We start from the raw sequence: 17,215 nt of genomic DNA, 5'->3' as shown, positions 1-17,215 counted from the left end.
CATGTTGAAACTCATGTGACTACATGCAAAAACTCATCATCATGTGTTTTTGCGAACTTGAATTTCGTGTTTTTATTTTTCAAGGATGTGACTATTTTGGTTCTCGTATATTAATTAAACATACATAAATTATTGACTGATGCAATACTTGTGCAAACAGTGCATCCATGGTGACAGCCATTTGAAGTTGAACTTACCATAAATTAACAATAGTAATTGCAATAGCAGACAATACTAATAAATAACTGAGGACATCTCAAAAAACACGGTCATAATGTTTTTATTCCATTGAATAAATTAAAAGCCCCATCCCCCACAAATAAAACATATGTACAAGTACCCAGCTGCAAAGTACCAGAAACGTTAGACTGTATATTACAAAAAACAAATGGATAGAAAGACAGCACAGAACAATAAACAGGCACACCACAAAACTGTGCAAGAATAATGGCCATCTGAGCTTCTGCTCCTACAATGAGGTTTATTTCTTTCAGAAACGTCATCTACTGGCAATGAAAGCGGAGTGACTGAATAAAACAGCCCAGCTCAGGAATTTAATGACATTAATGTCATTTCCATAGCAGATTTAAAAAGGCATGGGCTTTAAAACATGGCAGGTGATGTGAAAAGATTTAAGATTAAGTCGATCTCGTCCAAGAAAGTACATGACTGGGAGCCTCAGCAGTGGGTATCGTGCCCCGGCAGCTCACAGAATGTTAATACTTATGAACATTCAAGAAAACTAGGACAAGTCGTCAGACAGAACATTTGCTGATGCTTCTTTTCCATGTCTTTCTCTCTCTCTGTGCTCAGAGTGCAGCAAAAACATTTCCTGTGAGATTTGGAAAAAATATTGCTGGAGCAAGCACAAGTCACACGAATGATGCTGTGCACTCAGTGGTTCTCATTCCAATAACATTTTAGCCGTAGGGTGATGATAAATATGTGAAACTGAACAAATGAGACTTCCTATTCGTACTGCAGAAGAAAACCACACTGGCTGTGCAATGCAGAGCCTCTCCAAGTTGATTTAAATAATAAAAGAAATAAACGTTTAGCAGAATTGCATCTGCCACTTACTCCCAATGTGTACGATTATTCCACATACATAAGCACATACTGATGTCACTACACCAAATGCATGTCAATGTAATACGGCACACCACCAACACAGACTGTAAACAGACACACAAAACTGTCCCGGTATGAGTTAAGAGTCAGGATGACAATGTACACTTAAATAGAAAACACGATTACATCTTCAGTACAAAACACGACAGAACGTTAAATCACTCATTGAGCACATAAGTTAAAATGTTAACGTCGGGACTAAGAGCAGATCTCAAAGGAATAATAGGATCCTTTTCAGTGCAGATGTAGTAGTTCAGATTTAGATTTCATTATAACCGGCTAAAAAGGAGCTAGGAAGGGTCTCAGGAGGAAAAAAATTAAAACCATCATTATGTGAAATGTATTTTTCTGAAGGAGACATCCGATTGCACAATGAGAATGTATTTTAGACTGGAAAACATAAATAACAACACAACTGACAAGAGTCGGCTGATTCATCATGATTCAAATACAACAGTGAGTCAAGATCCCAGAGAAGATGCTGTCCAGGACTTCTTCGCTGTGCTAAAAGGTAGTCGATTGTCAAACTCTAATCATTTTAACAGCTCTAATATTTATAATACCCATATAGGGACAGAAAGAATAAAGCGCAGACAGATATGTGGACTAAAGCAAAGACGCTCTTTAACCTGCCAGCAACAGCCCATAGAGTTTCCTTAGCATGGCTTACTCATTCTTCATCACCACCCATCAGAAAGCCCTGAATAAAGTCACTGCTTTCTGTCGATCACTTGGTGTCTGCTTGCCGGCAAAATATCTGTCTTTGAGTGTCCGTGAAACTATATATACACTTATTTCAGTCAAATAAGAGGATCTATATTGGATTTGGCATAACAGCACTCTAATCCAGTGGTCACTGAGAGACAAGGAAGGATCACAAATGCTACAGTCAAAATTATGAGGTTTCTCAGGGGTCTAAATGTTTGTATTAATACTTCCACAGCCAAAACGGAGAGAAGTTGACATTAATCTATTCTTCTATTCTAAAGAACAGAAATAAACCTTACAAACAGGCAGTGTTTGAAAAAACTACTGTAGATACCAGGCTCCAATGCTGTCAAACTCCCAACGACAGTTGTTATTCGTCTTAGTGCAAGGGTGGTCCATATATCTCCAGACCAGCCAAACACACCTCAGCCGTGACCCATAACCTCGGTCCTCTTTTGTGCAATCAGCTTACTCATTCTTCATCACCACCCACCAGAAACCCCAGAATGAAGTTGCTTGCTTTCTGTCGATCACTTGGTGTCTGTTTGCCGGCAAGATTGGGAGGTGGCCGAATGAGGAGGCTTGCAAAGAGAGATGCTACAAGAAGATATAAATAAGATGAATTAGATACTTTAGAAATTATTTTGAATATCACCAGTAGTGAGACTAAGACTTACCTAATAGGTTGACGTTCAGGTTGTTGTCGATAGAGTGTTTGACTAGTTCCCTCAAGAAGGCCAGAAGGTAACGGAAAACATTGCGATGGGCCCGTGGGAGCTGAGATATTAGCTGTTGTTCAGAGGAAAACAAACATTTTATATATATTCAGGACCACAATCTGAGAGTGGTTGTTACATTTGCAGATTTGTAATTGTTGACAGAGAAAAGCGAAGCCTTAAACTTGAAATCGACTTCTGCCATATGAGTGTAATGAAATATGAAATGATAGGGTGTGGCTTGTTTTTCCACTGCAAATAGACTGGATGTAGAAGGCATTTAACATCGAATTCTATGACCACTGATAGCATATCATTTATTCATTTTTATTTTTTATTAAATATATACATGTGTGTATGCTTTTAATAAAAACAAAATGAATATATACAATACACAGACATGCATTATGTAAACATAACATTTTATTTTGGTTGCGATAAATCGTGATTAATCATTGAATTCAATTAAATGTAATTTTATTTATATAGTGCTTTTCACAATGTGCATCGTTCCAAAGCAGCTTTACAGAAGAAAACAAGAAATACACAAAAAAGGTAAAACACATGGTGTTTATAGAACAAGCTAAATTATTCTATTAAATAATACATCTAATAAATGCAGTCTCCCGGTGGTTTACTTTGCATATTTTGCATTAAGTGAATGCTTGGCTGAAGATATGTGTCTTCAATCTAGATTTAAATTGGGTGAGTGTGCCTGAACCTCGCATAGTGTCGGGAAGGCTATTCCAGAGTTTAGTTGCTACGTATGAGAAAGCTTCACCCCTTTGGTGGATTTAGTTATTCAAGGTATTATCAAAAGTTTAGAGTTTTGAGATCTTAGAGAGCATGATGGGTTGTAGTGTGATAGAAGCTCTGTTATGTTGGTAGGGGCTTAACCTTTTAAGGCTTTATTAGTTGTTTTAATCACTTATAAAGTCAATAATATACTTAATGGGTAGCCAGTGAAGGGTTGATAACATTGGGGGTATGTGATCATAATTTGCAGCTGCATTCTGAACTAACTGTAGTTTGTTTATTGATGATGCAGGTTGTCCTAACTATAGTGCATTACACTAGTCATGTCTTGAGGTCACATGTAATATTTCTAAGGAGGAAGCAAGCTGCTTTTGTGCAGTATTTTGCGCAATATTTTTGTAGAAATATTCTGCTCACGTGTCTTCGGTCCGATAAGTAATATTTCTGTTTTATTACAATTTAAAAGAAGGACATTAAGAGTCATCCAATGTTTTATATCTTCGATTCACCCTGCCAATTTGGATAGCTGGGAGGAATCATCTCCTCTTGATGAGATATACAGTATAGCGGAGTATCATCTGATTAGCAGTCTAAGCTAATTACATGTTTTCAAATAATGTTTCCAAGGGGCAGCATGTATATGGAGAATAACAAGGGTCCTAAAACCGATCCCTGAGGTAGTCCATAATTTACATTCGTTAGATTTGATGACTCCCCATTTAAATGGACAAATTGATGTCTGTCTGATAAGTAAAACTCTGAACCATTGTAGTGCCTGTCCCTGAATACTGGTATAATTGTGTAGGCGATCTAAAAGTATGTTATGGTCTACAGTATCGAACGCAGCACTAAGGTCAAGCAGGACTAGGAGTGAGATGTTGCCTTTAGCTGATGATATAAGCAGAACGTTTGTAATTTTAACGAGTGCAGTTTCAGTACTATTATGCGGTCTAAAGCCAGACTGAATTTTTCGTGTATGTCATTATTTTGTATAAAAATCTATATATTCATGACATTGCAGTAAGAGCTGTATGTGTACCTGTTTGCAAAGTCGGCTGTCGTGAGAGCAGTCGAGACATCTGTGGTAGAGCTCATAACACAGGACAGGTTCAGGCAGAGCTTCCAAGAAGATCAACAGAGCTTCAGCAACTGAGTGATTACAGCCAGCTAACAAGCCGTCAAGGAGAACCATAGTGACAAGCAGGAATGTACATTTGAGCGACCCAAAGAAAGAGTATGTCGGTGAGGAACAGAAGCAAAAAAAAAGTGTCTTAAATGATGTCTCCAGCACCATTACAGTAAGAAAGAGAAACATTCTCGGTCTGTCAAGGGTTTTAGAGTGCAGGAATGAATTGTGTGGGAGAGTCCAGCCAGTAAGAGTATTTTTAAATGGAAGTCACATTCACTGAACTGACAGACATTAGCATTTCTATGAGAGACATGTCCGTATCACACGGTAAAAGGGCACTCAAGATTCCACTGGTTGGGAAAATCTCATACTGATTCCATATATAAACATATTTACATGTTTTATTTGTGGGAAAGGATACGGATCGAGTCAGGAATGCTCGTATCCAGGCAGTCAATAATACTTTGTAGTTCATTTTGAAGGCCGGGGGTTTGGAAGAGGTCCTCCTGTATCAAAGACAAAAAAAGTGTAATTATCATTTATATTAGTTTAGGATTGACTAATGGTGCTTTCATGCATTGATGTACAGTTTACCTGCTGACAGGCCTTAGTGTAGAGATGATTGACAAGCAACCAGATCTCTTTGGGAATCTTCAGAGGTTTGTCCTCTGTTCCACTATTGTCCAACAGGAAATTCATCCTGGATTTCTCCTGAGTAATTGAGTATATAAACATTAGTTTACAGAGTGCATCACATACAACTAACTGATTTCCAACATTTTAGAAAAGGGCTGCCAATAATGTTCCCAAGAGTATTGAATGAGCGTGTCTCATTCGTTCTCATACACAACCACACACATTAGTTCCCTAGAATTATGACATTTCAATAATTTACGTATCCACATGTCATCTTAGATGTATATGACTTTGTTCACACCAATGAATAAATGTATCTCTTATAAGAACTGACATGGCGAAGCTCCAAAAAGCATCAATCCCTAATTTTGTTTCGCTTCAGAAGACATGTATTAACCTCATTTGGATTACTTTAATGATTGCTGGATGTGATTTTCGACATGTTAAGATAACATGACAGTATTTTACTATATCATTCGTTTGTATTTAATTAAAGGAACAAACTCATATACAGCCGTGAAAAAATTTAAGAGACCATTCCAAATTTTCATTTAATCAGCATGTCTAGATGTATCGTGGCCATGTCAGTCCAGTGTCTGTTGAAATACAACCAAATCAAACCTGAGGAGTGATAAAGTCATTCAACAGCAATTTTAAAGACAGACATCATGACAAAGACATATAACAAGGTTTTCAAACTACATTTTTAAAACTTTTCCTTAATACATGTACAAATATTACAGTTAAAAGGAAATAAGAACAGTATTTGAGGTCTGAAAATACAGAGCATCTTATCTGTTATATTGACCAGTTTTCATTTTCTGCAAATAGAAACTATATCTTATATTGTTAGTAGTTCACAGAATTAAACACAAATGATCACTTTATCTAAATACAAAATGGGAAATTTTTGGAATCAGAAAAACTGATTTTGAAATGGTCTCCTATTTTTTCTGCTTCTGTGTATTACAGAAGGCATGAGGATGATTCTCTTGTTGGGGTAACTATTGCTTGAGTGAGAGCCCCTTAAGCTCGCCACAACTAGGGGGCTCATGCAGTTAGCAGACATGCAACAAAATTTTCAACAATTTGTTGATTTACAGTGGTGTTCATCCAGAAATACTCCGATAAACTCAAAAATGACAAAGGTGGGTTTATCATGCTGTAAAATGCTGCTTCTGTAATATTCTTATATCACAGGCTGGTTAAAACTGAGCCGGGCAGGGAAAAGAGGGGCGGTATTTGTGCTGCAAGATTCAAGCCTCCGTGACTTTCATTAGCCTAACCCTGCCGAGTGACTGAGCAGTGTGGCAAGCCAACCCACGTGACTGAGACATCACATTCTGAATGATACAGAGCATAAGCATGGAGGCACTGCGACACACGTTAAAACAGAACACATTACCGTCACTCACACGTGTAGGGCCCAATAATGCATCTGTCTAATGTTTTTAGTGGACGAAGATGGACTTTACCTTTTCCATGCTGCTATCTTCTCCCTGAGAACCATGCAGAACCAGAGTAATTGTTTGGAAACACAGAACAGAAAAGTGGAAAGGAGATGAAACAATAGAGACATTGCATAATCTGTGAGAAGACAGTGTCAGTATTGCATAATCACAGATAAGCAGCTTCCAGCTACAGACAGTGATGATTGGAATTGCAAAGCAATAGAAACAGAGTAGAGATCCTCTAAATAAAAACGAAACATCTTAGTGAATAACAGTGCATAGAAAGACTAATGTTTGAGAATATGAGGAAGAAGAGTGGACAACAGGGACTGCCTGGTTTGCATAATGACATACTGCTACTAAACAAGCCATATTCCAGGACAGCCAATCAGATATTAACTTCCTACTTGACTTCCTCATCACTTAAAGGAGCAGCCATAAAATACATTTCTTAATGGGAAAGTTCAACCCGAAACTAAGTCATCATTTACTCTTAAACTTTCATGTCATGTAAACACAAAATAATTTTTTTTAAGAAATATCACTGTGGTTTTGTGTCCACCCAATGGAAGGCAATGAGGGCCGATGTTGTTTGGTAACCAACATTCTTCAAAATATTTTTGAGTGCACTATTTCTTAAAAAAATTATGTCAATGAGACATCATTTAATTCTGTTTTATTTATTGCCTAGACAAAAGCAATTTGACAAACAGACCAGGGGTGAACATTACATTTACATTTAGGCATTTGGCAGACGCTTTTATCCAAAGCGACTTACAACGCATTATCCTATACATTTTACATAGGTATCTGCAATCCCCTGGGATCAAACCCACAACCTTGCGCTGTCAACGCAATGCTCTTACCACTGAGCTACGGGAAAGAGCAATGATGAGCAATGCACTGTAAACATGAGCACAACTGCATATTTCTTTGTGTTAATATTCTGTCTAACTAAATACAGCCTGGGACTCACCAGATCGATGAGTTTGGTGACGGGGATCTCGCGAATGGGTTTCTTCATGCGGCACAGAGTCTCCAGAGATGTGCCGAAGCAACTGGGCAGATAGTTTCCAGAGACAGTGATGAAGTAGTCCTTCCCCCGGTCCAGGTGAAGCACAAGGATGTCCTCGATTCTTTCCTCACCGGAGTTTAGCAGAGTCACAGAGTCTTTACTGACATACACTTCAAAGAAAATCTCCAATGTCTCATCTGCAGGAAACATTAATGTGCAGAAAGTGGATATGAATCACGATTTCAAAAATATATGCAGGGGTGAAATGAGACAGAGATACTCACTAGGGTCTAGTACGCCCTCGCAGGGTTCACCACGCAGCCAGGGCTTACAGTACTGAGAGTCATTGAGTTTGGGAATGAAAGCGAATGTGCATGGGACCTGCCCGTCATTAGTGATGAGGAAACTCTGACGCTGTAGCTGCCGGAATTTTACGTTCTCAAACGTGAACTATGGGTGAAAAAAACAGGACAAATATTAAGTTAAAAACACACAAACAGATGTCAGAAGAGTATGAATGCAGTGTTTCAAAGTAAAGCTGTTTGACTTTTTTTTTAAGTCCACATTTATTTATTATTGCACATATAATTTATTATTAGTTTCGCATACTACAAGTCTAATCTGACCACGGCATTACAGTCTGGAAAAGTGCTAAAATGAAAAAAAAACACCATCTATCCGCACAAAGAATGAAGGCAGGCCAGCGAATCGGATATGACTATCATTACTCACCTCACGGTCGGACAGGGACAGAGAGGGCAAGAAGTCATTTTCCATCCTGTCCATGTCACGCACAATTTCTTCAAAAACCTTCTTGTAGCGCTGGTCATTCACCATCTTCACCTGAAGATACAGAATTGTAAACAATCAATGTGATCCTCTCATACGTCTTTGCAGGAGCCCGACTGAGGAAGTGAACCTCACCCCGATGCTGAAGAGAGAGCTGACAGGTTTGTGATCACTGGTCTTCAGCTCCATGTGACTGCGGTATTGAAGCTGTTTGATGTTACTCCCCCTCCACAGAATACGGTCACACCACGCAGGGACTCGACACTTTCCACTGGGACCACACAACAGAGTACAAAACATTTTGCAATATTGATTCCAATTCATTTACATTTAGGTAGGCACTTTTTTATCCGAAACAACATGCAGCAGTCAAGTTATGCATACTTAATAATATTCCACATATTTCAATAGTACTCAACAGTAAAATATTTAAGCTATTTTATAAGGATGTACATTTCCATCGGAATCAAACTCATGAAATTGGTCAGTTGAGATTCAGATATTATGTAATTTAACAGTTCACCCCAAAATGAATAAAAAACTGTTTAAATGTCTTTGTTCTGCTGAACACAAAGGTAGATATTTGGAAGAATGTGAGCGATTTTCAGTTCTGGGACATCATTAACCACCATAGAAAATATTTAATGCTAGTAAAGCAGGGCTCAGAACTGTTTGCTTTCTTCAAAATATCAAATTCTGTGTTTCTGCAGAACAAAAAAAAAATGTTGTTTCTACTATGGTTGTGAATGATGTCTCACAACTGAGAATTGCTGACATTCTTCCAAATATCTCTCTTTTTGTTCGACAGAACAAATACATTTATACAGGTTTTGAAAAACTTCAGGGCGAGTAAATGGAGACAGAATTTTTATTTTGGGGTGAACTGTCCCATTAATATTAGGAATCTCTTCTGGCAGGTGATACACACAGGCTATATGAAGTTATTCCTTATATAAACAATTCTGATCTTTACCTTGAGTCCCATCGATCTGATTTAGCATCGTATTTGTAAGTTGGGGTGAAATTAATCTCCCCTTCATGGAAATCAGTGAAAGCACGTTTAGTCTTTCTCTGGATGTTTAGCTGGTAAAGCAAAACAGAAACAGAAAATGCTGTGATGTGGACTTTCAGAGCAAACAGGGAAGTCTCATTTTGGCTATCAACTACTCTCACATCATATCAAATGAAAAAGCAACAAAAAACAAAAGTTTAAGAGTTTATTCTAAAATGTAGGTAGGCAATAAGATTAATTACAATTGTTAAAGAATGAATTAAAGGCTTAAAGTTTTGCTCTAATGACAGCATGTGCTTGACCCAGCATGAACTCTACAAGTTGCAAAACCTGATGACCACATGGTCTGAGAATGTTTAAAAATTCTTCTTTTTGGAATTTGCTAATTTCATTGCATTCAAGAAAGTATGAGCAATATAGCTACATGATCAACATTCAACATCATACAAAACTGAGCAATAACAACTAATTATTTTAGATAATTATTTTAATTTTAAAAATTCTTATTAAGATTAAATTTAAGAACATAATGTAACATAGTTTCATACTTTCCCAAACTTAAATTTTGAACTCTCACGGTTCTTACGTCAGTCCAGTGTATTTAACCTCATTAAATGTCTGATAATGAAATGTCTGAAATAATGGCTTGTCCCAGGCCTAACCTGATCATACTCCTGAAGCCTCCGTAGCTCATTATCTGCAATAAGCCTTTTCACCTCCCCGGCATCAGGCAAACACAGCCTGTAGTTGAGATCTCCAAGCCAAATCACCACACTTAAGGTAAAAAAACAAGACATCTTGCATATAGAATAAAACAACTTGCATATAGATTTAATAGTAGGGAAAATCCACCCATAGATTGAAATTCTGTCATGAATTACTCAACCTCAAATTGTTCCATACCTGTAAACATTACTTTGTTTGGCTAAACAAGAAGATATTTAGAAGAATGTTAGCAACTGAGATTTCTGTTTGACCCTTGACTAACATAGTAGACCAAATTTAAATAATGACAGAATTAAAATATTTGGGTGACTGGCCCTTTAAAATGAGTAACATAAATTACTGTGTTACTAAGCTGTACTTGATGACTCATCTGTCTCTGACACTCACTCATGTTTGACTATACTGAGAGGAGGGTAATCCAGCAGGTGGAAGCTCATGCGGGCACATATGTCTTTGTAGTCCTGGTTCCGACGCTCAAAGTCTTCCACGTGTGCCGCCAGGTGAGAGTTTACAAAGCAGAAGCTTGTATTGTGAAACACAAACCGCACAGCCACTCCTCCTTTATTCCCCTATAAGGTAATGGAGTAACTATCATTAATCTCATATTATCAGTAAACACATATAGTGATCTACTGAATTGTACAATTTGTGGTCATTTCTGTGGTTAATACCTCTCTAATCAGCTCTAAAACAAATACACAAAGATATACGTTTCCACAGTCAGAATGGCCAACACTTCCTGTTGTAATTCAAATTTACCATTTTATTCATGAGGCCAGTTCCCACAGATTCTGCAGCCACCTCTCTTATGTGATTCTTGTGCCGTTTGTTGACATACACCACCAGCATCATTCCCACCAGACGAATAATACGCATCTGCGGATGAAACACAGATTTGGATGAAAAAAAACTCTGTAAATTAAAGCGACCACCTCACACTTTGGGAGGTTTAAAATCCATAAAAGAATTACTAGACTTTCCATTGTGTCTTGCAAAGCAATGTGATAGTGAATTTAAAATGCATTAGTATGATTAGACTCACCAAGTTAAGATGTTACTCACCTGAATGTATTTGGCTTTAGGGTGGAGGTTTCTCTCTACTGCGTCAACCCACAACTGTTCTTTGGATGAGTCCATATAGAAAAAAGCCTCTGTGCTCAGATCCAACTCCTGAAATCTGTCAAATCACAGAAGCTGAATGAAACACTACAAGCCATGCTCAAATTATCTATGGATGCACACTGACAGTGAATATGTAAAAATGTAAATAAAGATATGTAGCATTTTCATAAAAATACAGTATGTAAATGCAAAGTCTAATGTTTTGCCACTCACCCCAGTGCATAAACATCTGGAGGGTCTGGGACACAACACAGCCAGGGCTCAAGACTGCTATCAGGGGGCTGACCATTGACATTCCACGTGCCCATGAAAAGCCTGTTAAATAATGAATCGGCAAATTTATTAAATTAATTCTAATGAAAATCATTTATTTGTAGGTTTCTGGCATGTGACACTCACTTGAAGTTTTGAATGTCCACATATTCCTTTTCCTTCTTGTAGAGGTGATACTTGAGTAGACCTTCCCTCGAGCTTCCGTGATTGCTCATCATGGCTTGTCTCATTCTGTGGTTGGATGGGCTGTCGGTCCAGGTAACAGGGCGGTCTGCAGAGTGATACCTGTGATGCAAAACACACAGTATAACAATGCTGAAAATACACTGGGTTGTGCCCCGAGAGGCTGTGCGTTAGGACGTGTAACACTCACTCTTGTCCGACAGGTGAGGTGTTCTGTGTGGGCGGTGGCCTTTCTTTGGCGGCTGGAGCTGCTGTGAGGTTTGTCGACGGTGTGTATGGACCTTTGCGAGGGGGAAGAGGGGGCACTGGCGGAGCCTCGCGTTGTGCAACTATACGGTTTTGGTGATTCTTCTTTTCTTCCACTTTTAAACAATGGTTAAAATTGTCCTCCAACACAAAGTCTGAGAGGGCGGAGTCTATAAACAGAACAGAGCAGCAGAATTGTAAGCAGTATCTTTGATAGATCTAGACATATTGGCAAAATTTGAAATTTTAAAGATCCTGCAATGTGTGTGAATGTTTAATTCTGTACCTGTATTTAAGGGTTTCGCTACATTGCTGTTGTTGAGGTTGTTTGAGGTGGATTTGGAGGTTCCTCTTTGAGGTGGGATTGGAACACAGCCTTTTACTGGAACAGGTACAACAGGCTCCATCTTTCTGGGCTGTTTACTCTCAGCTGTAGGTGGAGCATTCAACAGTGATGTTTTACACATTTATGAATTGATGGCATATACAATTACAATTAAATTATCAAAATGACCAATGAACAAATATTCTCCAACAGTAGTGGGTGGATATATTGCTAAAGTGTTTATTTTATAAAACTAATTTGTATTCATTTGTATACATCCTATGTACATCTTTAAATATTAAAAGAAAGTAATACAGTAATTCATAACCTGTTATTGGACTTTGGCACACTTTCATAAATTATACACTGGCCAACTACAATACCAGGAACAAATCCTGTTTCTCTCTTAGGACAGAGCTTAAAAACAAACATACTCTGACCCGCATGAAAACTGTGTGTAAATAGAAATCGTGCAGCAGGTTCTTTGATTTCTAACCTAGAGTGAAAACAGTGTGAACTAAAGTCTAAAAGATTTAAACTCAAAGTAAGTGCTTGACGTTTTAGATCAAATTCATCCAGGAAACATTCATTACAAACCTATAAATCCAGGTGTTAAGTTACACTGGAAAGTGAGTTAATAAATGAGAAATGCCTCCATGTTTATGGCTGTGTTGAGTGGGGAAAATGAGACCAATCACCTTGCTGTTTGGCCTTCAAGGCATGCTGAAGGAAGGATTGAGTGTGAACGTCATCCTGCAGCTCCAGCAGAAGCTCTGGAGTTTGCTCACCTCGCAGACGAATTCGCACTGTTGCTGTTGAGAAACAGTGTCACATTCTCACATCCATTTTATTTAAAAACAGCACTTTCCCTAAATCAACCAATAGTTAATTTAGGAAGATTATGAAAAGCACAGGAAAAAACATCACGCATTTAAGCTGCTTAGGTTGTGTGCCACTGCAATGAGCCACTTCTGGACAGATCCAGTAGATGTCGCTAAACTAAAGAATTATGTCATAATTCATATACATTGACTTCTATATACCGCACAGCATCATATGTGACATGCTGATGTAATCAACATGACAGAAAATAAATAAGATGGGAACACAGCTGTCAAGGAAACAAATACACTACAACACTACAAACAAAAAAAGACAACTTACTGTTATTTGAGATGTCAATGAGGAGTGCTTCTTCAGCCTCTAAAATGACATTTTAAAACAAGAAATAAGAGACAGTTACATCCTACTGTGCCTGGAATTTAAGACGAGAGTACCAGGTTAAAGAAAACACTGTGACAAATGTCTACAAATATTTGATCAGGCGTACGGTTTAGCCACATTTACAAACACTGTTAATCATTCTGGTGACAGAGATTAAACATGAGATTGTATAGGTAAATATTAACCATAAAAGAACACTTGTATTCACATGGAAAAAAGTTCTTTACATAAAACCGGGGTGTAGCAAAATGACAATACATGGCAGAAACTGAAACTGCTGAACACATTGGGACAAAAAAATGTGTTAGTTTACTCATATTTAGGCCTTTACAGCTTTAAAAATCCATGCATAAAACAAGTATGCACGCATTATAAAATGCAGTATCTACAGAACTAAGTATTTTTTGCTTTTCACAGACACACGCAATATTGTAATATTGTTTAGAAAACAGAAAACGAACAATAACGTTCAAAAATCTGTTGTACATTGTTGTGCATAAGAATGCTACACTAAAGGCTTGCATTTTAAGCCAAAAATGCCAATGCATCCCTACTATGAATACAGATCACTCAAGGATGAGCTTACCTCGAACAAGGTGAAAATGGTTATTGATGGGGATTGACAGCTGGGGCACTGGATTTAATACAATTGCTTCAGGGTTTGTCAGAATAGTCAACCTAACAACAAGAGATCCATTCATAAAATATCATACTAAAGCATATAACGTCAACACAATATTTCCTTAACTTAATTACATTGTTTTAGAATATTTTTCACACTGTACAGCGCTTGACCGTTCTTCTTTTTTTTTATGATATATCGTACAGTATGGGTGTCGTGCAATGATCAGACTTCTCTTTACAGTATTTCTAAGAAAATAAACACCCTGATAACAAAACCAAAACAGAGCTACGCCACCACATTTCATGGGTTTAGCACATCGAAAATAAGTATATTTCTCCACCATGGTGCAGCATAATCTTATATCATATAGCTTTCGGAATTCAGAGAGGAGAGGAAGTAGACTATGGAAACGCAGCAGGCTAAATGCATATTGAAGGGCTAATTGCAGACCGTATTTCACTCTCTGACAATAACAGTGCCAACTCAAGGGCATCATGTTCCTCTCAACATGGTCATACCTCCATTTCACTTAAGGGGAAAATTCTATTACGGTGGATTATAGGAAAAACCTTTATATTGTCCTCCCTGAGTGTGCCGTTCCAAACATATGAAGGCAAGACTGGAACCCCTCTGTGCTGCCAGTGAGCCCTATTTCTTCCTCAAAAGACTATAAATGCAGTAAAAGATGCTGTTGTCAGGAAACGCAACGCTCTTGAACAAGATACATTTCGCCTAGACTAAGAAATCTTAAATTCAATCGAGTCAAATAGCAGCCCATTGTAGTGAGGAGGGTTATAATCTTCTCATGCCAAAAATATCTTTCGGAGGAGCATTCTTGGCTGCATTAAGAGTTTCATAACATGTTAACCCTGCAGGCTAAAACCATTATGAAAGTAAACTAATGAAGAAAAACTTTTTTAGTAGCCAACAAACCCTTCCTCATGCAAAATATTAGCTGTTTACTTTGCTTTACTTTTTCATCACATACTGTAAGGATTCAACAAATAACGTTTGTATTAGCACCTATTGTACTATTGCTCTTTATATGACATATCGCTTATTGCTCCCTGAACTCTTTGTAAGACGCTTTTGTCATTTAGCAGACGCTATAACCATGTAAATGTAAGTTTCTGAGCTGTGTACATGTTACATCCAGTTTGTCTGCTCATGTGAGGCTTGTTACGCTCTAGGACACTGAAGAGGAATGCAGAGTAATGGGCAGCACACTGGCATCCATCCACCACAACTGCTCTAACACACACAGACTTTCCACATAAAAAAACACACAGAAAATAAGTCACACTGAATGCATGACTGCCTAAACCTTATCTACACAATCTTTCACAGAGCCTTCTCACATCTATAGGCCTATTTATAGAAGACATGACTTTGAAAAACCCAGAGCGGTGCTGAGCTTCGGGGCAGAAGAGAGAAATAGATCAACAATGGATCAACATGCATCAACATGCATCAGTCTGGCAGGCGAAAGTGACGTCTGTATTAAAGCGTAATATCAGATTAAGAAAAGCAGCAGTCGGTTAAAAGCACGCTGCAGTCTTAAGATAGTAATGCAAGTTAGATAACTAATAAATATTAGTTTTATGGGTTTGGTTGCTGATCTGGTTTAGTGTCAACCGGACATACGTCCTGATGCCTGGAAATTTAAAACCCTTAATATCCTAATTTGCATATGATTTTCAGGATAGGCAAGCAATACATGAACGTGACAAACAATTCCAGTAAATGAAATGTCATGACTAAGATCAGAGATAAAGAAGGTGTACTTACTTGAACTGACCCGAACACTCTAACAATGATAGTAGTCTTGGTTCTTTCTGTCCACCTCTAAGCTCATGTCCTTTAACAGTCTGAATGAAGCACTGTCAAGGATGCAAATTACAATCGAGAGGCAGAAAAAAGGGACGAGGGTGGGAGAGAAACCTAGAGTTACGCCTCGTGGCTCTCCCTCTCTTTCTCAAACGTAATAAACTAAATGCTATCACCTTCATTTCAAGGAAACAGGAAATAGTGATGATTCTGCAAGATAACACTGCAATGTGGTTTGGTATAAAGATCTCAAACACGATTTAACAGCTCTATATTATCTTCATAGCATCTGTACTGTCTGCGCTTCAGCAAATATCATGTTAAATGTCATCAATACGTCACTCAATTACACGCATGAGCTTATACATAAGAAATGCCAGAGCATGCAAATACCCGTAATCTATTTAAAAAACGGCATACTTATTTACATACTAAAGTCTAGCTTTTTGGCAGCAGAGGAAAACGCCGACACGATCAACAAAAGTTGCTTTCTATTCAGCCTCGTTAAAACACCGACATGCCCAAAATCGACGTTTTATCAACATATCTACAGCCACGCTAACAAGACATTGCTAAATGAAAACTTCTGATATGACGCCCTTCCCTAACATAAAATGAACGACGACGCTCGTAAAAAGAAGGATACAGCCACACATTTGTCCTCAGATATCCCGAGTGAAGACTCCATCATAAATGTTGTTACGGGTGTTGAATGAAAGCCGTCAGGCGGCTAGCTAAAATGCTAACCTCAGCCGGAATGTTTTCGCATCACAGACTCCGCCCCTCCTGTGCTGTTGGCCTTCCGGGAAGGTCGTGAAACCGTCCTTCAGTTTAAATGACCGGGGGATGCTTGCGCTTGACAAGAAGGAATTGCGTCAAATGTCTGACGTTACAGATTGAATAAAATGCTCGCTCCTTTAAGTTAACGTGACGGAGAAGATAAATAAGAGAGTGCGGCTGTGTGTGGTTCGGTTTGCGAGCCAGTGCGGAGGAATTTAACTATAGAATGAGGTCGCGGCTCCGTGGGAAATGACACCTATCGAGTTCGTGTTGAATTTGTGGTCAAGCTGCGATGGCAGTTGATGGTCGCTATATTTTGTCGGCCGTGTCATGAAATCGATTATTTATTAAAACCGCGTCCTGAAATGTTGCATAACAACACCGGGCGTGTCGAGGTCATCATCGGAGCGCATTTCTGTACGTTACACATACACGGCAATGTGTGTCATGCTCTGTTCATGAACGTCAGGGACGCGCCGTCTTTTCGCATATTTAATACAAACACGCAGTGCGGCTCAGTGCGATGTTTAAATATTTTTCA

The 17,215-nt window shown here is 38.4% G+C and overlaps 1 protein-coding gene across 2 annotated transcripts; it reads right to left on the bottom strand.

Moving 5' to 3' along the window:
* Nucleotides 1-250: 250 nt before the first annotated feature.
* ocrl (OCRL inositol polyphosphate-5-phosphatase) lies at nt 251-17,091 on the bottom strand. Of its 2 annotated transcripts, XM_079479193.1 has the most exons (24): nt 16,541-17,091; nt 15,856-15,935; nt 14,029-14,120; nt 13,383-13,421; nt 12,917-13,030; nt 12,180-12,323; nt 11,838-12,063; nt 11,591-11,749; nt 11,405-11,506; nt 11,132-11,246; nt 10,829-10,945; nt 10,457-10,638; nt 10,006-10,117; nt 9,305-9,414; nt 8,467-8,602; nt 8,275-8,385; nt 7,827-7,992; nt 7,504-7,739; nt 6,552-6,575; nt 5,035-5,151; nt 4,862-4,946; nt 4,351-4,478; nt 2,517-2,628; nt 264-2,436 (listed from the first exon to the last, which is right to left on the bottom strand). In XM_079479193.1, the coding sequence occupies exons 1-24, from the start codon at nt 16,583-16,585 to the stop codon at nt 2,312-2,314; spliced, it is 2,877 nt and encodes a 958-aa protein (XP_079335319.1). In that variant the 5' UTR covers nt 16,586-17,091; the 3' UTR covers nt 264-2,311. The 2 variants fall into 2 exon arrangements, with proteins under 2 accessions (XP_079335320.1, XP_079335319.1); XM_079479194.1 differs by lacking the exon at nt 6,552-6,575 and having other exon boundaries at nt 251-2,436; nt 16,541-17,066.
* Nucleotides 17,092-17,215: the final 124 nt, after the last annotated feature.

Source organism: Barbatula barbatula, assembly GCF_947034865.1.
Source record: "Barbatula barbatula genome assembly, chromosome: 18".
Taxonomy (NCBI): domain Eukaryota; kingdom Metazoa; phylum Chordata; class Actinopteri; order Cypriniformes; family Nemacheilidae; genus Barbatula; species Barbatula barbatula.
This window is presented reverse-complemented; position numbering and strand designations above follow the sequence as displayed.